We start from the raw sequence: 20,053 nt of genomic DNA on the forward strand, positions 1-20,053 counted from the left end.
AGGGGGCCCGTCCCCACCCGGTCCTATGGGGTCAGCGAGGTGACAGGGGCCTGTCCCCACCTGGTCCTATGGGGTCAGTGAGGTGACAGGGGCCTGTCCCCACCTGTTCCCACCGGGGTCAGCGAGGTGAGGGGTCCTATCCCCACCAAGTCCCACCAGGAGTCAGCAAGGAGACAGGGACCTGTCCCCACCCAGTCCACAGGGTCAGCAGGCAACAGGGGCCCGTCCCCACCTGTTCCCACCAGGGTCAGCGACGTGACAGGGGCCCGCCCCACCCGCCCCTGCAGGGAGGTGTTAAAGCCGCTCCGTGTGCTGCTCCTCCATGCGGGAGGAGGCGATAGGACAGTATTTACAGGGACCACCTGGCTCGTCTGTGGAAACCCTGGTCGTCCCGGCGCCCAGCCCCGGGGCCACCCCCGCAGCCCGCCGACGGGTGCACACGTCCTGACACGCGCCTCGCTTCATCGCGTGTGGCGGCGTGGAAGCAGCAGAGCTTAGAACGACGTAGATGCTCGTGGACGAGGGGGTTGGTTAAAGAGCCATAATGCATATTTCAAGACTCTAAGAAGCCCTAAAACAATCAAATTTCCGTCCACTTAATGAAGTGGGAGAAGTGCACTAATTATGGCTAATGACCCCACGAGGCTCAGAGCTGCACACGGAGAGGACACGTGGGCACACACACGCGTGGACACCTTCTGGCCAGATGCACAGGATATTCCCGACCGCTCACCTCCCCGCGAAGGACTCGTGGGGGTTTTGACATCTCACTTCCTAGGTCTCCCATTCTGGAAGTGACGTCTGCCATAGTGAATATCTTAGGAAGTTTAAGATTCTACCTGGATGGGAAAACACGGGCTCCGGTTGTCACACGTCAGCTGGCAGTCAGCGCCCGCCCCGAACGCAGCCCCGCTGGCACTCTGCGGTGTGAACGCGACGTCGTGGTCGATGTACTGGCCCCACACCGTCAGGAGATCCGAATACTGGTCGTCCTCTGTGACGGCCTCGTTGGGGACCCGGATAACCTGTCTGGTCACCTCCCGCACCTGGTGAGAGACACCAGCTTGTCACGTGGGACGGCGTCTGCAGAGAAGGAGGTCACTGGGGGAGCCTGCGTCGTGGTGCGGCGGCCACTGGCGGGATGGGGAGCCCTCAAGTCGTGACCTCTGGCGGGACGGGGAGCCCTCAGGTCATGACCTCTGGCGGGACGAGGAGCCCTTAGGTCGTGACCTCTGGCGGGACGGGGAGCCCTAGGTCGTGACCTCTGGTGGGATGGGGAGCCCTAGGTCGTGACCTCTGGTGGGATGGGGAGCCCTAGGTCGTGACCTCTGGCGGGATGGGGAGCCCTCAAGTCGTGACCTCTGGCGGGACGGGGAGCCCTAGGCCATGACCTCTGTTGGGACGGGGAGCCCTAGGTTGTGACCTCTGTCGGGATGGGGAGCCCTAAGCCGTGACCTCTGGGTGGCCGGGGAGCCCTAGGTCGTGACCTTTGGGTGGCCGGGGAGCCCTAGGTCGTGACCTCTGGCGGGACCCGCTCACGGATGGCTGGTGCCGTGAAGATCCAGCCGTGCGGCACAGCACCACCCTGAGCCCGGGGCGTTCGTGGGGAAGGCACGTGTGGGCTGTGTCCAGCCTAACGCACCGGTTTGAGGTGATTTGGGGCCTTAGGTAACTGCTCTGAGTCTCAATTTCTTTGTCTGTGAGTGGATGTGAGATGCTGACCTTTGGGGTTGTCGTCGGGATCAAACCAAGAGTCGTTTACTGAACGTCTGGCCATCGGTGAGGTGATGGCTGTGACTCGGGGCAGGGCCGGGGCCCGGAGGGCTGTTCCCAGGCCGCCACACGTTTGCAGACCTTGAGATGGGGGCGAGCCTGGTTTCCACGGGATCCAGCACAACCGTGTGGTTCCTAAACTCTGAGAGCCTCTCCCGCCTGTATCAGAGGGGATGCGGCTTCGGGGGCCGGGGAAGAGGATGCCCTGTAGCCCCGTGCACACCAGATGGTCCCCCTGTGAGCCCCGCACCTGGATGGTCGCCCCAAGAGCGTCACTCCTGGACGGTGGCCCCGTGAGCCCCGCGCCTGGACGGTGGTAGCGCTGAGTAGTTTCAGCAGGAGCAGGACATCACCAGCCCGTGTGAGGACTCCTGAGCCCCCCCCACTGTTCTAAGTAGCCGTGAAATTCTGGCAAATACGGGTTTACAGACCCTAGTCCCTGAGCGCTGAGTCCGAGGGCGCGGGGCTTGAACAGCCTGGCATCGAGCAGGAAGGGGAAGGTGTTACCCCTCTTTAGGGACGGGCGGACGGAGGCTGGGGGACCTCAGACCCCCGAGGGCCCGTGCCCTCCCACAGGGCCCCCGGCTGCGAGGAGCACCCGTCCTCCTGCTCAGTGGCCTCCGGCAAGAACTGCCCGGGGAAGGGGATGGCTTCGTGGGGGACGGCCTGCTGGTCTCCAAGCTGCTGTGGTCAGGTCCGACCTCTCAGGCCGAACAGAGCGTCGCTGTCATGTTTCTGCAGACGTCCTTCGTCACACGGCACGAGGCCGCACAGACTAAGTCACGGAAGCAAGTGGTCGGATGGAGGGCAAAATGCCCACTTCTTAACCAGGGCGATCGGTGGGTTGGACACGGCTTGCTTAACCAAATAATGTGCTGCCGGGGTAAAGCCACCCACCGGCATCGATGAGTGAGACACCAAACACTAAAAAGTGTCTTTGCTACGCCTCATCCTCTGCCGGCGGGTAAAGGAGTAAAGGGGTTGATTTCGAAATGTCAAAAATGAAGGGCCCCGGGCGGCTCCGTACATTAAGCAACTGCCTCGTGGTTTTCGCTCAGGTCATGACCTCAGGGTCTGGGGCCTGAGCTCAGGGTTCAGCAGGGCACGTGCTTGGGATTCCCTCTCTCCCTCCGCTCTCCCCTCCACCCTTAGAAATAAATCTTAATAAAACAATTTAAAAAAACAGAAAAGGCAAAATGATGCCGAGTTAGATGAGCCTGGATCTAAATCCGTTTTGTCCTGGTCACTGGCCGGTGACACTAATCCCTCCACACCTCAGCTCCCAAAACGTGGAGCCCTGAGCAAAGCTGCCAGACACAGGTGCTGGGGGGTTGGAGGGGATGGGCCCTGGGGAGCCCTCGTCCTGAGCAGGTGCACAGGTGCTGGGGGGGTGGAGGGAACGGGCCCTGAGCCCCGCAGGGAGTCCCCATCCTAAGCAGATGCACAGGTGCTGGGGTGATGGAGGGGACGGGCCCTGAGCCTCTGCAGGAAGCCTCCGTCCTGAGCAGGTGCACAGATGCTGGGGGGATGGAGGGGACCAGCCCTGAGCCTCTGCGGGAACCCCCTGTCCTGAGCAGGTGCACAGGTGCTGGGGGGATGGAGGGGACCAGCCCTGAGCCTCTGCGGGAACCCCCTGTCCTGAGCAGGTGCACAGGTGCTGGGGGGATGGAGGGGACCAGCCCTGAGCCTCCGCAGGGAGCCCTCGTCCTGAGCAGGTGCACAGGGGCTGGGGGGATGGAGGGGACCAGCCCTGAGCCTCTGCGGGAACCCCCCGTCCTGAGCAGGTGCACAGGTGCTGGGGGGATGGAGGGGACCAGCCCTGAGCCTCCGCAGGGAGCCCTCGTCCTGAGCAGGTGCACAGGTGCTGGGGGGATGGAGGGGACCAGCCCTGAGCCTCCGCGGGGAGCCCCCGTCCTGAGCAGGTGCACAGGTGCTGGGGGGATGGAGGGGACCAGCCCTGAGCCTCCGTGGGGAGCCCCCATCCTGAGCAGGTGCACAGGTGCTGGGGGGATGGAGGGGACCAGCCCTGAGCCTCCGCGGGGAGCCCCGTCCTGAGCGGGGTCTCAGCAGCAGGCCGGCATAGACGGCGGGCGGTCTGGGGGCGTCTCGGGGACCTGGTCCAGCGCAGTGTGCACAGTGGGGCCATGGTGCCTACCGGGGGCAGTGGGAAGCCGCTGTACAGGACGTGGGGGTTCCACCCTCTGGGCTCACTGATGCCGTCTTCGTAGGCGGGCGGCAGCCACCTCGCCAGCGCTGTGTTGGAGGCTCCCCACCTGGGGTGGTCTCTGTGGAAACAAACGTGACACGTTCGATCACAAAATACCCTGTATTTGTAAAAAAACAAACAAAAAAAACAAAAAAACAAAAAACAAAACAACTGATAGATGCATTAGAATGGAAATATCAGTGCAACGCATGAAAGAAATGCAAATTTTCTTGTTGAGAAAAATTTGGTATTTTTTAAAATGGCTATTTGGGCCTAAGATGGCCAGGGTGCTCCCGTTCCCTGGCGTTCATCAGCCAGACCCCGTGGGCACCCCCGGCAGCGGGCGTCCCTGTGGTGGCTGCAGGGTCTTTGCCGGGAACGGCGTCAGGCGGCCACTTTGGGGCGACGTGCGGACAAGTGCCCGGCGCGGGAGGTCACGTGGCCGGGGGGCGAGAGCTGGCAGAGATCGGGACCCAGACTCGGTAACTGGCCTGCGCCTCGAGGTGCAGGCACTCGGGACACCCATGTAGCCGAGTCAGCAGGATCGTGACGAGGTGAACGGTTTCTTACAGGTTTTAGAGTTTTCAGAAATATAAATATTCACACGCCCGTTGCTTTGCTCCGACCGAGGTCGCCGGCGCTATCAAGGACAGCGTGTTCGTGGATCCTTCTTCCGTACGGGATTGATTTCGACGCGGTGCCGAGGGCTGAAGGGGACCGGGTGCCCCTGAGGGCGTCGCCGGTCTGGGCCTTGGAGACTTGCCACGTTTGATGGGGACGCTCGGTCCTGGTGTCGGGGACAGACTGAGCGGTTGGTGCCACGTGGCCCCGGACTGACCACCGTGTCCCTGGTGGCCGCTGCCCCGACCGGGAGCCTGGGGGGGCTCGGCGGCAGGAGCGACGGGCGTGTGCGCGTCCACAGGGCCCGCGGGGCCTCGTTCTACTATCGATCCGCTGTTGACTCCGGGACACCGAAGTGGCTTGATCTGCAGAACAAGGGGCGGGATGGGTCCGCGTGGACGCGGGCGTGCGCTTGAACACAGGGTCGGGCTCCTCACGGGTTCACCGTGACCGACAGTCCAGGATGTGCCGCCCGGGGGAGGCGCAGCGTCACCCAATTAAACAAAGGAGACGCTCGCTTCACCACGTGGGGAGTGTTTTGCCGATGGACGTTGATCGTCCAGGAGCTTCCAGGCCGTCGCGAGAGCCCCGGGGCATCTGCCCATGTCCGCGGGTCCTCAGCCGGGGTGGGCCCCTGCCCGCGGGGCCCCGGGGGGGAGCGCGGCCGTGCTGGGGCGGCGACAGTGCCGGCGGGGTCACTGGCTGTCACAGGGCCGCCCCAGCATGGTGCAGCCGACGTCGCTCACGCGTCACTGGCCCTGCCCGCCGTGGGGTCCCTTGTCCGCTGCACATCGCGGGTCGTGAGGCTCGGGGCCTTGGCCGCGTTGGGGAAATGGTCACGAGCTGACCCGGGTGAGCGGACGGGAGCTTCTCTGGGGGAGACGTTACCAGGGCCGCGGCGCCTCCAAATCGCTGTGATGAGCGGGACGTGCCCGTGCCCCGTCCGAGGCTCGGGCACCCCGATGCCCTGACGTCCCGGGTCCGAAAGACAGAGGCAGGTCCCCCTCCCGCCTGTCCGAGCTGGAGGCTGGAGGCTTCAGGCAGCGTCTTCCTGGCCATGGCGGCGGGGGGGGGGGGGGCACACTCTTGAGGTGTCTTGAGGTGTCACCTGGTGTCACATCCTGGGGGCCTCACGGAGCTCTGACCTCTGAGTGACGGCCCTTCCCACGTGGCTCCCACCGTGCCTGACGCCCCGTCGTCGGTGTGAGGTGTGAGAAAGCTCAGTGCACGGCGCGGGGGCCTCTGGCTGGAGCTCGCACGGACGTGCCGAAGCCCCGAGAGGGCGGGATCCACGTGGGCGGACGCCCGGGCCCAGGACGTGCCTTCCCATCACGGGTGTGGGGTCGATACCAAAACCCGTGAAGCCTCACCTGTCTGGCGACGCTTGTTCCCGTGTTGGGCCCCACGTCTCCCATCCAAGCAGCAGCGGCAGCGACACACGCGCTTCCTCAGAGGGTCGGGCTCCCTGGGCCGGGGTGGCCGCGTCCCCGTACAGGTCCCGTGTGGTTCTGGCTCTTGTTCCACTTCAAGTTCAGGGTTCGCCCACCACCACCCCCGACCTCGTGCTCCGGGCGGCCTGTCCTGTCCGGTGGCCGCCGGTTCAAGCAGTGTCAGCGCAGCCCCGGGGCCGCCGCTCTGGGAAGGACGCTCGGCGCGGGAGCCGCAAGCACCTGGCTGGGAGCACCCAGTGCCCGGAGAGGAAGGGGCGGGCGCACGTGCACCCTCACCTGCTCACGCTCGGAAGGCGGAGCCCACGTTTAATTTGGGTTTTGACAATTGTTTCGACAAGTGAACCCCGAGAATTACGTTGTCACAGAATTACGCCCTGACGCCCGGCGTCCCCGGGCCTGTGCCTCAGGAGCAGACGTCAGGCGTTGCTCGGGCGGGTCCCTCCGTCTGCGAACTCCGTGCTCGGAGGCCAGATGCTCCGGCGAGGGGGCTCCGTGCAGAATCACCGGGTAGTGGGGTCACGTCCCGCAGCCGTGAGGTGTCCCCAGTGTCGGGGAATGGCAGGTCGGGGAATGGACCCGCTGACGGGCCGCGTCTCCGTCGCCACGTCGATGCCAACGGCCTCTGGGTCTCCATCCGAGCAGTGGGCGGCGGTGGGCGCGGGCCGGGCTGGCAGGCCGTCGTCGATGACCCACGTAAGCCGGGGCCGTGACAATTCTGTGCGATTTGGAGACGCAGCCGTGGCCGCGCATGGTGGGTCACAGCTGCCGCCCGGCGGGAGCCTCCCCACAGCCTCAGCGGTCACGCTCACGGCCTGTGGCGAAGCCTCGGGCCACGAACCAAGAGGCCAGATCGCGTCCGGTCATCCCGCGGTGACGTCCCTTCCGGTGTCGCGGTCGCGGGCTGCAGGCAGGCACTTCAGAACCCGACACACTGCGCCAGGTACGCGCCGTCGCCTTTCGTGGAGGCAGAAACGGTCCAGACAGCCGACGAGAGCCACCGGGCGGCCACTGCCCCGTCCTGTGGCCCGACCCGACGGCGCCGCCCACCGAACACCCCGCTCCCGTATCTGGAGACCGGGTTGCTCCCAGGGACGACGGCGGCAGCGGGGGCTGCCCACACGCTCACGCGCGGACGAGGGAAACCAAGGCCCCACCGAGGACCAGGTTCCGGAGCGCAGAGCAGGGCCCCGCGTCCACGGGCACCGTCCCCCCTCCCACGCCAGCAGCCCTCGCAGCGCCGATCACGTCACGCAACAGGACTGCCGGCGGGACGGCCTCCTTGCCGCTGCCGCTAATGCCTCGTGTGGTGTGACCGTCCACCAGACAGCCTCGGCGAGCGAAGGCCAGGCCACACCCCACGGGACACCGGCCCACGCGCCCCTGCGGGAAAGCTAGAAGTGAGGAGCTTCTAGGTCCAGCCCTCGGGAACTCAGAATTCATGCGGCGGGGCCCTGAGCGCATGTGGCCCAGAGACGGTCGCGCGGCCGGGAGGCAGGACCCGAGCCCGAGCTGGCGGCACCGCGACGGAGGAGGGGTGAGGGGAGCAGGAAACAGGCCACTGTGCATCCACCCTCCGTCCAGGGGAGCCGGGACCCGTGGGCAGGCCCCAGGGAGTAAGGAACCAACGGCGCTGACGCCTTAGTGAAAAACAGGGCGCGCGGGGGGCGACCCGCACATCCGAGCCCGGAGCCCGGAAACCGCCTAGGGGAGTCCGGCCGCCGCGGGGCCTGGGACGGATGGACGGACGGATGGACGGAAGGACGGCCTGCGTCCTGCTCACCCCAGACGTGCCCTCCAGCCCGAAGTCCGAGCCGGCCGCGCGGGGGCGGCCACAACCATCCGGGGGCGCAGAACACGCGTCAGGAGGACACCAGGCGGCCTGTCGTCCCCCTCCCTGCACAACCGCCGTCGGACGAACCCGCGGAGCAGGCTGGACCCAGGCGGTGAGAGCACACGCAGGCCGGTGGGCAGCACGGACCCGCCTCCGGGAACTGCCCTGCGTGGGGTGTCCTGTGTGCCCCGGGGACACCCGCGCTGCAAGCCTGTCCCTCGGGCACACCCAGCGCCATCGGGGGCGGAGGCTGGAGGAGGAGCCTGGGGCGATAGGAGAGGTCTTGGATGGGGCACAGGAGCCCAGGGGATGCCCAGAGGTGGGGGACAGGGGCCTGGGAGCACCCAGAGGTGGGGTGACAGGGGCCTGGATGATGACCCCGGGTGGGGAGACAGGAGCCTGGGGGACACTTGTGGATGGGGTGGGCTGGTGTCCAGGATGGGGTGACATCGGTGGATGGGGTGGCTCCAGCAGATGCTCCTGGATGGGACGGGGTGGGGTGGCGTCCAGGCCAGGTGGATGGGGTGGCTCCAGGGGACACCCGTGGACCGGCCGTGTGAGGGGGCCCAGGGTGCTGAGAAGCGGGAGGAGAGCCCCCAGGGCCCGCAGCCCCTCCGGGTGGCCTCCAACCCTGCTGCCCCCGAAGCGGAGCGAAGCCGGAGCGCACCCACCTGTTGTTGCAGGCGCCCGTGATGAGCCGGTACTTGCGGGCCAGGCAGGTGTCCGGGCACCTGGGGGGCAGCATGTGGGGCCGGCACCCGGACGCGTTGGCAATCGTGTCCAGCACGGCTTCGGGCAGCGTGTCTAGGGGAGCACCACGCGCGTCATCCCCCTTGGCAGCAGCCAGCCTCCCTGCTGCCTCCCTCGGCCGACCTCTGCGCTGGGGACGCGCGTGGGCCCGGTCGCTCCCCGCGGGGGCCCGGCTTCTCCTTCAGGCTGCGGCTCATCAACCCGCGCCTCCTGCTGCGTAGACGGGCTGACAGGCGACGGCGGCTCCGCGACCCGCAGCGAAGAAGCCAGAGCTCAGGGCGTGGAGCCGCCAGTGACTGTTGTGCAGCAGGTGCCATCCGCCGGCCCGACGCCGCCGAGCCCCTGCTGACCCGGCGCCCCACGTCCTCGCCTCCACCCGGTGCCCCAGGTCTTTGCCCCAACGCCCCCATGTCCTCACCCGACCCCCAGCTTCCCTCCATCCTTGCCCCGACCCCCGATGCCCCCGCGTCCTCACCCCAACCTGGTGCCCCCACGTCCTCACCCTGACCCCCAATGCCCCTGTGTCCTGCCCTGGCCCCCAACTTCCCCCATCTTTGCCCCGACCCCCAGCTTCCCCACGTCCCCACCCCGACCCCCAGCTTCCCCCATCCTTCCCCTGATCCCCAGATGATCCCATCCTCACCCCGACCCCCAGCTGCCCCCATCCTTGCCCTGACCCCCAGATGATCCCATCCTCACCCCGACCCCCAGCTGCCCCATCCTTCCCCTGATCCCCAGATGATCCCATCCTCACCCCAACCCCCAGCTGCCCCCATCCTTCCCCTGACCCCCAGATGATCCCATCCTCACCCCGACCCCCAGCTGTCCCCATCCTTGCCCTGACCCCCAGATGATCCCATCCTCACCCCGACCCCCAGCTGTCCCCATCCTTGCCCTGACCCCCAGATGATCCCATCCTCACCCCGACCCCCAGCTGCCCCCCATTCTCAACCCGACCCACTGCTCCCACGTGACTGCGCCTCCTGGACGGGCTCCTGCAAACCCCCCACCTTCCGTCCGGGCCGGGCCAACACCCCCGCGGTCTCCGATGTCAGGACGGGACTGCCCGGGGCTTGAGCCATTTCCCTAGGTCCGGAGGGGGCCGCAGGACCTCCCAGGGGAACCCAGACACCTTCCCTTGGCCATGCTGTCCTGGGTCGAGGCCCTGGGGCCTGCCCCTCGGGGCGCTCACCGGTGAGAGGCCGAGATCGCCCCAGCTTCCCGTAGACCCGCGTCCTCACGGCCTGCACGGAGGCTTCCATGATCTCCGCCGCTCGGGAGATGGCTCGGCTGGTCGGCTCGGGGAGTTTGGAGAAAGACAGAAGCTGCGACGGGGAAGGGAGCCCCCTTTTGCTGAGGTCTCTACGGCACAAGGGGGGACATAAAGTGGGTCACTCAGAAGCAACCGCTAAGCTCTCTAGCGGACCGTGGGGGCAGGAGCCGGGGAGCAGCACCGAGCACCGTGCGGGTTGGAGGGTGGGCGTCCCCGGATGCCCTCCCAAAGTCCAGGCGGACGCCCTCGTCGTGCTTTCCCGGGGAGCGGGGCCCTGGGCATGTGCACCCCGTCAAGGGTCCCGGGCCAGCCAGTGCTCCCAGCCCGGCTCCTCCCCTCCAGCCAGAGCATCACCCCCAAGGGCGAACACGGCGACAAAGCTGCTGTGGGAGAGCCCAGACAGCCCGGGAGGTGGGGGACGCCCTGCACGGTCCCCGGCGTCTCATGTATCACCTCAGCCCAGGCCCAGGTCGCCGTCTGCCCCTGACCCGGGACCCAACACGTCCCCACCACTGCCTGCAACCAGACCCCAGGACGCTCCCACCACCACCTGCAGCCAGACCCCAGGATCCACCCCACCATCACCTGCACTTGGACCCCAGAACCCTCCCCACCATCACCTGTACCCAAGATCCCAGGACCCTCCCCCCACCACCTGCACCTGGACCCCAGGACCCTCCCCAGCACCACCTGCACCCAGACCCCAGGACGCTCCCACCACCACCTGCAGCCAGCACCTTCCTGCCTCTGATGGGTCGGTGACCCTTGTCACTGCCTGGGGTACGTGGGGTCACAGTCCTGAGCATGTGGGTCCTGGTGTGGGCACGAGGGGTCCCATGGCCGATTCATGCACCTTCCTCCTTGAGTCTGCAGCCGCTCCCTCCGGGTACCCCCCACCCCTTCTCCACCTCCCTGTGCGTCCGTCTCTCTCCAAAGCAGCAGGACCACGGCTGCTCCCTCCTCCAGCAGAGGACCCGTGGCGGCTGGGGCGGTGCCTGCATCAGGTCACGGGGGTCATGCGCTTGGGGAATGAAGACCTTAGGGGCGCTCGATCCTTCCAGTCCCACCAGGCACCCACAGATGGGACTTTTCTCCTGGTTTTAGCAGAATTCACGAGAGCCGCCGGGCACCCGGCGCAGGGACCGCGGCTTTAGCCTAGGACGCGCTTTGGAAGCCTTTCAGGGATCAGGATAAAAACACTGAGAAGTGGTCTCGTTTGGAGGACGCGGGTTGCGCGTTTCATTGTTTCACAGGCCAAGTGAGCGAGCACGGAAGTGTCGGCGGATCCTCGCGGCCGTGGGATGACTTCCTGGGACACGCCGCCGCTTCCCCTGGTTAGTGAGCAAGGAGCGAACGGCCGTTAGCTCGCCGACCGTAACTGGGAGGCGACGACGGGTCAGGGGTCTTTCTCGGCCTTTCGAGCGGGAAGAGCGGCTGAGGGACGGGGTCAGGGTGTCGCGGGCCGCGAGGGAGGCTGCGGGGGGCGGCCCAGCGGCTCCCCAACCTGATGCGCGAGCGCTGAGCGGTGCCAACTGCCCGCTGACCTGCATCCCCCCGTCCCTGTTCTTCCAACAAGCGCGGAGGCCGCCGGCTTCGCCCGAGCAAACGCTGCCTCCCCTCCAAGCACGTTTCCGGTTCCTGCGTGTCCTGGATCCGAATCCCCAAGGCCCCCAGGTGGCCCCCGGGTGCAGCCGCAGGGACTTCCTGTTGGACGCTGGTCCTAGAAGACTTTTGAAGAAACATCTAGAAGCCACCTCAGAAGACCTCGCCGATGACGTCCGTGATTGGTTTCATCGTCGTGGCGTTTCCATGGAGCCTCCCCACAAATCAAGGGGGTAGAAGGAATCCGGGCCCCAGTTCCAGGGCGCAGGGAGGAGGGAGACGAATGTCCTTCCTTCCTTCGGACGTGGCCGGCCCGGGCAGCCCCAGGGACCGGGTCCTTGGTCCTCAGAGCCCAACAGCCGAACAAGCCTCGGGCGACCCTGAGACGGCGGCTGCCTCCCTGCGCAACCGCAGTGATGCCTGGGCCCAGGGTGCAGGTCCCCCCAGGCCCAGGGAGGAGCCGTCGGTCCCGAGGCAGACCCCATGGCCCGGCTTGTGCAGCGGGAGGTCCCCAGAAACAGGCATCTCACCTGCAGCCTTGGGGTCACGGGGCAGCCGCTGACCCTGCCGACGGGCTGTGGGACACGTGGATGTGCCCCCGCCCTGGTGCTCAGACCCACGGGAGCCGTGACCCGGGGACAGGCACGTGGGAAAGCCTGCGGAGGCCGGGGCGGCGTGTGCACGGGGGCAGACGCCGCTGGGGACAATCCCCTGGAGCTCTGGGCTGCCTCTCGACACCTTATGGGGCAAAGGATGCTCCCTCCGTTTTCCCCGTCCACCTTCACAGGGATGCTTAGGAAAGGGGCAGCTTTGGGGGCACCTGGCGGGCTCAGGGTCCTGCTCTCAGGGTGATGAGTTCAAGCCCCACGTTGGGCATGGAGTCTGCTTAAAGGGGGGCAGCGTCGGAAGGCGGAGGTGGTGTCTCCCCCGCCAAACCGTCCAGCGTAGCACAGACAACGTCCCACCGTCCTGTCCAGGGCAGGGGCTGGGGGGGGGGTGCCCGGGGCACCGCGGGAGCTTTAGAAGAGCGGGTGACGCTGGGTGGGGGGCCTCATCTTGGCGACTTTAGGGTGCTGCCTCCATCGTAGGTTCAGGGACGCAGACTTGGAATTGCCGGCGACGGGGTCAACAGTGAGACTGTGGGAGAGCCCCACCTCCATCCCCAACCTGGGCAAACCCACAGGTACGGCAGCCAGAGCCCCCGAGCCGCCGCCACCCAGCCGGGCGCACGTGGAAGCCCCGGGGAGTCCGGTGAGCGAAGGACGTGCCCGCTGCACGGACAAAGTGCAGGTCCCCGAGCTCAGGGCGTCTAGGGAGGGAGGGGCCTCGGGCCGCACGGACCCTGCAGGTCCCCCTGAGGTGACAGCGTGACGCCCTGTCCCCAGCGCCTCTGCCATCAGCACGGGGCGCGGCGGGCTGGCCGCTGGCCTGTCCACAAAAGCGCAGACCCCCCGCCGTCTTGACACGGGCAGGGCCTCGTCTGTTTTCCCACCGGCACAGCGGGCGGGGCCGGCTCGTCACGGCGCCTACTCTGCGTATCGCGATGAGAAAGCCGTTTTCTTCTCCAGCCGCAAAATCATTAGATTTGTTTCGAGGTGTAAAAATATTTCATCATTAACATGTTTTAGGGCCCCTGGGTGGCTCGGCGGTGGAGCATCTGCCTCCGGCTCAGGGCGTGACCCCAGGGTCCCGGGATCGAGTCCCCATCGGGCTCCCTGCATGGAGCCTGCGTCTCCCTCGGCCTGGTCTCTGCCTCTCTCTGGGTCTCTCATGAGTAAATAAATAAAATCTTTAAAATTTTTCCTGCAAGCTGATGCTTCCGCAGCTGGTCGAGCGCCGCACGTGTCTGGTGACCTGCAGCGCGTCCGTCCTCAGGGGCAGGTGCCGCGTGCCCGTGTGCAGTGGGGGCGTGAAGCGCGGCCGGTACCTGCAGGCCCGGCACCCGGCGCACAGCCCGCTGCGTGGACTGCAGACGGCACTGGCTCAAGAAACAGTTTGAGTGAGTCAAGCATGATTCGAGGGTCCTCCAAAAGCAGATCTTTCCCATAAAATGCCCCCGCTGAGTCCCACACGCTCCCAGCACGCAGTCCATCCTCGGGGACGCGAGCCCGTCCCCCACGACCGTCCCCCATGACCGTCCCCCACGACCGTCCCCGTTCTTCAGGGTAACCTGACATGGCGCCGCTCCCCCGACGGCACGAGAAACGTGGTGTCTCTCTCTTTCCCGCGTGGACTCAAGCGCTTAGAAGACAAGTGAAAACTGGCTTGCAGCCAAGATGGACAGCAGGGGGTTTTTCGGGCGAAATAATGGCAATTTGGAAAGAATCGACTCCGCCTGTGACCCGTTGTGGGAGCTTATGTGGTTATGAGTCAAGGGCCGACAAGAGGAGCTTGAGGCTAAGACCTGCTCCTTGCTGCTTCTACGACACCTCCTGTGACCTCAGCCCCTTAGTGTTGATGTCCTCACGCATCTAAAACCAAGGTGCTTCTCAAGGACTTGGAGCAGGTGGACCTGGTCCTGCAGCGAACGCCCGCGTGAGGCCGTGTCCAGCCCACCCCGCTCTGGCCTCCCGGCTCCTCCTCTCTGCCCCCAGGAGAGCAGCCTGCCTGCCACCGGGACCCCCGCCTGCTACCTGGAACCCTACCTGCCACCAGGATCCCCCACCTGCTGCCTAGACTCTTCACCTGCTGTCTGGACCCCCCTGCCGCCACCTGGAACCCCCTGCCTGCCGCCGAGAAGCCCTGTCTGCTGCTGGGCCCCCCTGCCTGCTATCTGGACCCCCGCCGGCTGCCTGGACCCCCCACCTGCCGCCGAGACTCCTTACCTGCCACCTGGATCCTCCACCTGCCACCGGGACCCCTTCCTACCGCCTGGACCCCCACTGGGCACTGGGACCCCCCGCCTGCCGCCCGGACCCCCGCCTGCCACTGGGACCGCGGTGCCGAGTCCCGGCGAGATCACCCTGCTTTGCTCTGTGCCTCGTTCTTTGAGGATCTTGCCACGGAGCCAGGGAGGTGAGCTCCTCCTTGGCAGACTGGAGATGGGGCCTGGTGGTGGACGGTGCCCTGCCCCGGCCCAGGGCTCCGCAGCCCTGCCCGGCCCCGCCCGGCCCCGCCCGGCCCCGCCCGGCCCCGCGGAGAGACCTACCTCCTCACGGTGTGCTGGATGGCGCCGTCCACCAGGCGCCGGCTCTCCTCCACGATGCCGAGGACACTGGCCTCTCCGCTCTGTCCTGTGGGACAAGGCACCACCAGGCAGGTTCGAGTGTGTCACCCTCTGCCACGGCCAGTGTCCCCCACGGGCTCCGGGGCCGTGTGCGGGGTCCTGACCCGGGTGCCCCGTGGGCCCTGTTTCCACGCGTCCCAGGGGCAGGGGCTCCCCCCGCAGAGCCGCGCGCCCGCCCAGACGCCCTCTGGTGACCCCGAGAGCCCTGAGTCCCGTTACCTGACCAGTGACCCGGTGAATTCATGATATTTCCCTGATTTAAGCTGCGCGTTTCACCAAGATGAATTACTCCCATACGGCAGCGGTTTCCAACGACAAGACTTGCGTTTTATTTCACGCTGGAGCCATTTACCGCGTCCTATGCCCCGAGCACTCAGTGCCCGGGAACTTGGTACACTGAGGCCTAACCCCCTGCGCGCCGTGTGAGCACAGTCCCAGGGGCCCCGTGCTGGCCTTGGGGGTGACAACGCGAGCTGTGGGGCCGCGCGGGGGCTCGGGAAATCCGTGGCAATCGCAGAGGCAACGGGCGCCCTGCCCACGGGACCCTGTGCCTGCGGGTCCACGCAGCGGCTCTGGAGCCAGGCCCCGGGAGCCCCCCGAGGCTGCACCGCCGGCCCAGTGCTCATGTCGACTCCGCTGCCCGGGGATCGCTGGGACGGAGGCGGGAGGTGCTCCCGGCGTCAGGGGCGGCTCTGCTCCCCGGTCCCCGCCGCCAGCCCCCCGAGCGCCCCTCCTCAGGCCCGACCCGTGACCCCTCGGTGGCTCCCGGCCTCCCGGCCAGCAAGGCCCGGCGAAGACCAGCTCAGCGGCGGCCTTTCGTCCCTTCCTTCACCTTCCGGTGCTGACCTCGGCCCGCGCTCACCTGCTCACCTGCCGCGGGGCTGGGAGGGCCTCCACCTGCGGCCCGGTAGGCGGCGGCACCTGTGCCAGCCTCGTAGAGCAAACAGCTGCTCGGCCTGTGCCACGCGGGGCGGCCGCCAGGACCCCGGGGCCGTGGGGACCCTGCAGGGCCTCCCTGGGGCACCGCGCTCGCCGTCGGCTGGAGCCCGTCCCCTTGGGGACAACTTCTCAGCCCCGCGCACCCTTCACCTCGGGTTCGGGTGCTCCCGGCTGCTCCTCCCGACACGCCACGGGGTCCGGCACCGGGAAACGCATTTCAGTCCGTCCTACCCCTGTGTGCGCCTCCCGCGTGGGCTCCTGAAGGGTGGGCTTGAGCTCGTCCGCGTCGGGGTCTCCTCCCGATGGCAGACCGAGCGCTGGCTCTCCCGGGCAGTGGCCAGGGCCAGTTAGCGGGTCCATGGCGCAGGCGACCCCGGACGTTGGTGGCCGTTAGTGGGGCCGTGGGGCTCCGCCCATCCTGTTGGGCCTCCTCTCCCCCCTCCTGTCTCCTCCACTGTCTTCCGACCAAGCCTTTGCTGGCATTTTCACATCAGCGTCACAGGCTTGTGTGGGTATGAAATACGTTCTGGTGCCGACAACCCTTGCCCAGGGAAACCTGGTTCTCCGGTGTGACCGTCCCTGGCCGCGTCTGCGGGAGCTGGGTCGGTGGGCTTTCGGGTTCAGGGCCGGCTCCAGCTTGGGAGGGGGATCCCCACACCCCGCAGCAGCCGTCGCTGGCCGTCCCAGATTTCCGATTTCCACTCAGTCCTGCAGGATCCGCCTGGAGGTGGCGTCACAGCCCAGGGCGTGGGGGCTCAGCCCACAGGACACAGGTCACAAGTCCCAGGCCGGCAGCTGTGCCTGTGGCCCACGGCCACCCCCGGGGGGCTCCGAGGACCTGGTCCTTAGCCCCTCGACTCTGCAGTGGCCCGCGGAGCTCAGGAAACACTCGATCCACTAGTTTGCTCAAGGATGCAAGTCAGCAGCGGAGGACAGATGTGTGGGGTGAGGTCCCCATGACGCTTGGGGCCAGCTCAGCGGGGGCGTCTGTTCCCCAACCCGGACGCGCTCCAAGCCCCGTGCCTCTGGGATTGTAACGGCTTCGTTACAGAGTCACGGTGACCAAGTCTCTGGCCATTGGTGCCGGGTCCACCCTCCGGCCTGTTCCTTCCCCAGAGGCGGGGTTGGGGCCTCGCATCCCATGGTGGGTCCTGCGGCCACCAGCCCCCACCCTGGGTCACCTGAGAGCTTTCCACGTTCTCCTTATTAATGTCACAAAGGGATCCTATGGCCGCTATCAGGGGAGACCCCGAGTGTTTAGGGGCCTGTGAGCAAGAAAGGGGAGCAGACTGTCCACCCAGGAGACATCCGTCCTGGCATCGGAGGACTGAGCGGACGTCCTGTGCGATCACGGCAGCGCAGACGCGACTCCTGAGATCCTCTGTCCTGCCTGGGGCTGCAGGCCCGTCCTTCCTTCCGCGCCCCACACCCCCCAGCGTCTCAGACCTGGCGACTCTGCACCTGCCCTCTCCCTTCCGGAGAGTTCCAGGGCGGGTCCGACCGGAGGACACCTGCCTTCCAAGGCGGTCCCCGCTCCACGGGACATAATCGTGTACGTGTGGGCGGCTGGAGCCTGGGAGGCCGGGGCCAGTTATCCCCGCGCTGCCCAAGGAAGCAAGTGGAGCGTTTCCGGAGTGCTCGTGACCGGCAGGCAAGGGCAGGGGCGCCCGGACCTGCCTTCCGGGAGGCCGCACCCCGCGGGGCCCCCCGTGTCGCCGCACCCTGACCTGGGACTGGCTTCGCTCCGAGCCCTGCGCCGGGGGCCGTCCTGACGGAGGCGGCTGGCCGAGACCCAATGGGCCGGAGGAGGTTGCCCCCTTCCCGGGCGCGGCACATCCTGGCCTCAGCTGCTTCGCAGCTTCCTGCGGGACCTGCGGCGCCTCCCGCGGCTCCCGGGCGTCAGTTCTCCGTGGCAGCTGTAGCTTGTGGCACTTGCCGTGGGGGTGATGGTGCATTGGTCTCAACTCTGCACGGACGACGCACACCCCCCCACCCTGTGCTGATGAACACGACCTCCGTGGGGACCTCCACTGGTCTGCAGTGGGCACTCGCCCTCTCCTTAGGCTCGCGGGGCCATGCAGGTATTTTCAAGCAAAAATGGAATCTCCCAGGACGCCCAGGGGGCTCAGCGGTTGAGCGTCTGCCTTTGGCTCAGGTCATGACCCCCCTGGGGTCCCGGGATTGAGTCCTGCATCGGGCTCCCTGCATGGAGCCTGCTTCTCCCTCTGCCTGGGTCTCTACCTCTCTCTCTGTGTCTCGTGAACAAATAAATACAATCTTGAAAAAACCCCTAAATCTCCCTCCACCACCAACTCATTCTTGCCCAGAACGTTCAGGCGCCGCCGTTTACTGCCCCCCGAGCTGAGCCCGCCTGGGTCCCACTCTGGAGCTGTGCCTTAGTACAAGGGGGCCCCGGCCTCGCTCCTGCCCCCAAACTGCTGCAGGCCACAGCCTGACCCTCAGGTGTGCGTGTCCAGGACCTACATGTGTCCTTGACCGTGTGTCAGCCGGTCTGCGGTCCAGGTGTGGGGCTTCCATGGAAGGACCCAGAAAGACAGTGAGCTTGGACACAGCTGCACCTCTGGCCTCTGGGGCCCCTGGGGGTGACCGGACCCCGGACCCGGGCCGCTGGGCCCCCTTGGGTGGCGTCCTCTTCCCGGCTGCCAGCCCGACGAAGACCCCACCCGGTCCGGTGATAAGAACCCGAACTCACGCAGAAGCACAGCAGCATCACTAGTTAACTCGGCTGCAGTGAAATGTGACCGATGAACATGATCTTTGAAGGTTCCCCAGGAGCGATCGTGCCGTTTCTAAGCTGCTGTTAGCTGGTCGCCAACCGGAAAAAAATGATCCGTTATATTAGTGAATGTAAACTGGGAGCACTGGGAGAGAAAACGTATTTTCTAAGTAACGTGAGCAGTTAATAAGGCAGCTTCCAAAATACGGCATTTGGCAATAAAATACCCCGGAGCGCGGCGTCCTGGTCAGACGGTGCATTGTGCGTCACTCACACACGTGTTCCGGGTTTAAGCAGGAAGAAAATCCGACTCCGGGAGACGGGGCAATGACAGTATCGCTCTAGCGACGCTGCAGGGACCACACGTCCCGGTTTTTTGAGCTGTGATTCCCGAATCTAAAAATGTGCTGCAGGCAGGCGGCGACGGTCTGACGAACGGCTCCGATCATGACCACTTGGTCACGTTTGCCACCCGACTTCTGGCTTTGCTAGTTTGTGGCTTTTATGGAAGGAAGCAAGAGGACCAGCTCCTTCACTGGCAGCACGTCTGCGGGACAGCCACGGCGCTGGCGGCTGGGGTGGGCTCTCAGCCCCGTCTGTCACCCAGGACCCTGCTTCCAGGACATGCATCATTCACAGGAAATGCTTCTACGGCAAAGGCATAAGCAATTTCTCCCAAAGAAATGTTTTTTTTTTTTTTTTTTTTAGATATTCAAGCAGGTAATACAGGGATTCTCAATGATCAGAGGACACGTGGGGCTGTGCTGGGGTCCCCCGAGCCCCCCGACGGCGGCCGTGGACAGTGACCTCGCCGAGGGTCGATGGTCACAGACCTCGTGTTACTCACCCCACAGGAGGTCCCGGCCCCCGAGGAGGAAGGGCAGGAGGCCGCGCGCGAGGGCCACCAGCAGCGTGACGCCCAGGACGGCGAGTGCTCTCACCCCCCAGGCGGAGCCGGCGGGGACCAGGCCGACCATCGGGGCAGCGTCCTCGGGGCGGCTGTTCTGGGAACTCGGTCGTCAGCTGGACGCTCTCTCCTCGGCTCTTCCCTACTCGTCTCGACACCGGCCCCGACCCCACAGCCTGCGTCTGAAGCCCTGGGAGACTCTGGTCGCCTCCCGGACCGAGGGTGCGGCTGCGCGGGGCCGAGGCTGCCGCCCTATAAACCCTCCGGCGCCCACTCGAGCGTCAGGAGCCGTGGCGGCTCCGGGGCCTTGGGTCTGCGCCAGGCTGCCTGGTGCCGTCACAGGTTGGCGTCGCCTGAGCAGGTCCTCGAGAGGCGGAGCCCCGGCCCCGCGATGGAAGAAGGGGGGAAGGGTGTGCGTGTAGAGGGGAGAAGCCAGCAGGTCGCCCCTCGGATGCGGCCATTCCCGGTGGGCCGCGAGCCCGGGCGCCTGGGGTCACAGTCCTGGGTCCGTGCGGCCAGCGGGCCCCTGTCCCGGGCCAGGCGGGCACGGATGCCGGGTGCAGGAGGCAGGGCTCCCGCCGACCTGGGGCCGGGTCTGCATCGCGGGCCGAAGACGGGCCCAGGGCCCCTTGGCCGGTGGGGGCAGGGTTTCGGGGTGGGCCTTGTCTCGGCCGCGGACTCAGCAGGAATGCGGTCAGCCTAGCTCGCGGCCGCGGGGCCTCCCTCGGGCTAACGAT

The 20,053-nt window shown here is 66.4% G+C and overlaps 1 protein-coding gene across 1 annotated transcript in view; it reads right to left on the reverse strand.

Moving 5' to 3' along the window:
• Positions 1 to 19,386, reverse strand: part of TPO (thyroid peroxidase) — a 34,837-nt gene extending 15,451 nt beyond the window's left edge. Inside the window, exons 1-6 of the mRNA XM_026009207.2 lie at positions 19,257 to 19,386; positions 14,656 to 14,740; positions 9,825 to 9,994; positions 8,554 to 8,686; positions 3,929 to 4,058; positions 840 to 1,046 (exon numbers count right to left, since the gene is read on the reverse strand). Coding sequence (XP_025864992.2) covers positions 840 to 1,046; positions 3,929 to 4,058; positions 8,554 to 8,686; positions 9,825 to 9,994; positions 14,656 to 14,740; positions 19,257 to 19,386 — 855 coding nt within the window. The remainder of the gene's footprint in view (positions 1 to 839; positions 1,047 to 3,928; positions 4,059 to 8,553; positions 8,687 to 9,824; positions 9,995 to 14,655; positions 14,741 to 19,256) is intronic.
• Between the last annotated feature and the right edge of the window lie 667 nt (positions 19,387 to 20,053).

The sequence above is a fragment of the Vulpes vulpes genome, chromosome 8 (genome assembly GCF_048418805.1).
Source record: "Vulpes vulpes isolate BD-2025 chromosome 8, VulVul3, whole genome shotgun sequence".
Classification (NCBI taxonomy): Eukaryota; Metazoa; Chordata; class Mammalia; order Carnivora; family Canidae; genus Vulpes; species Vulpes vulpes.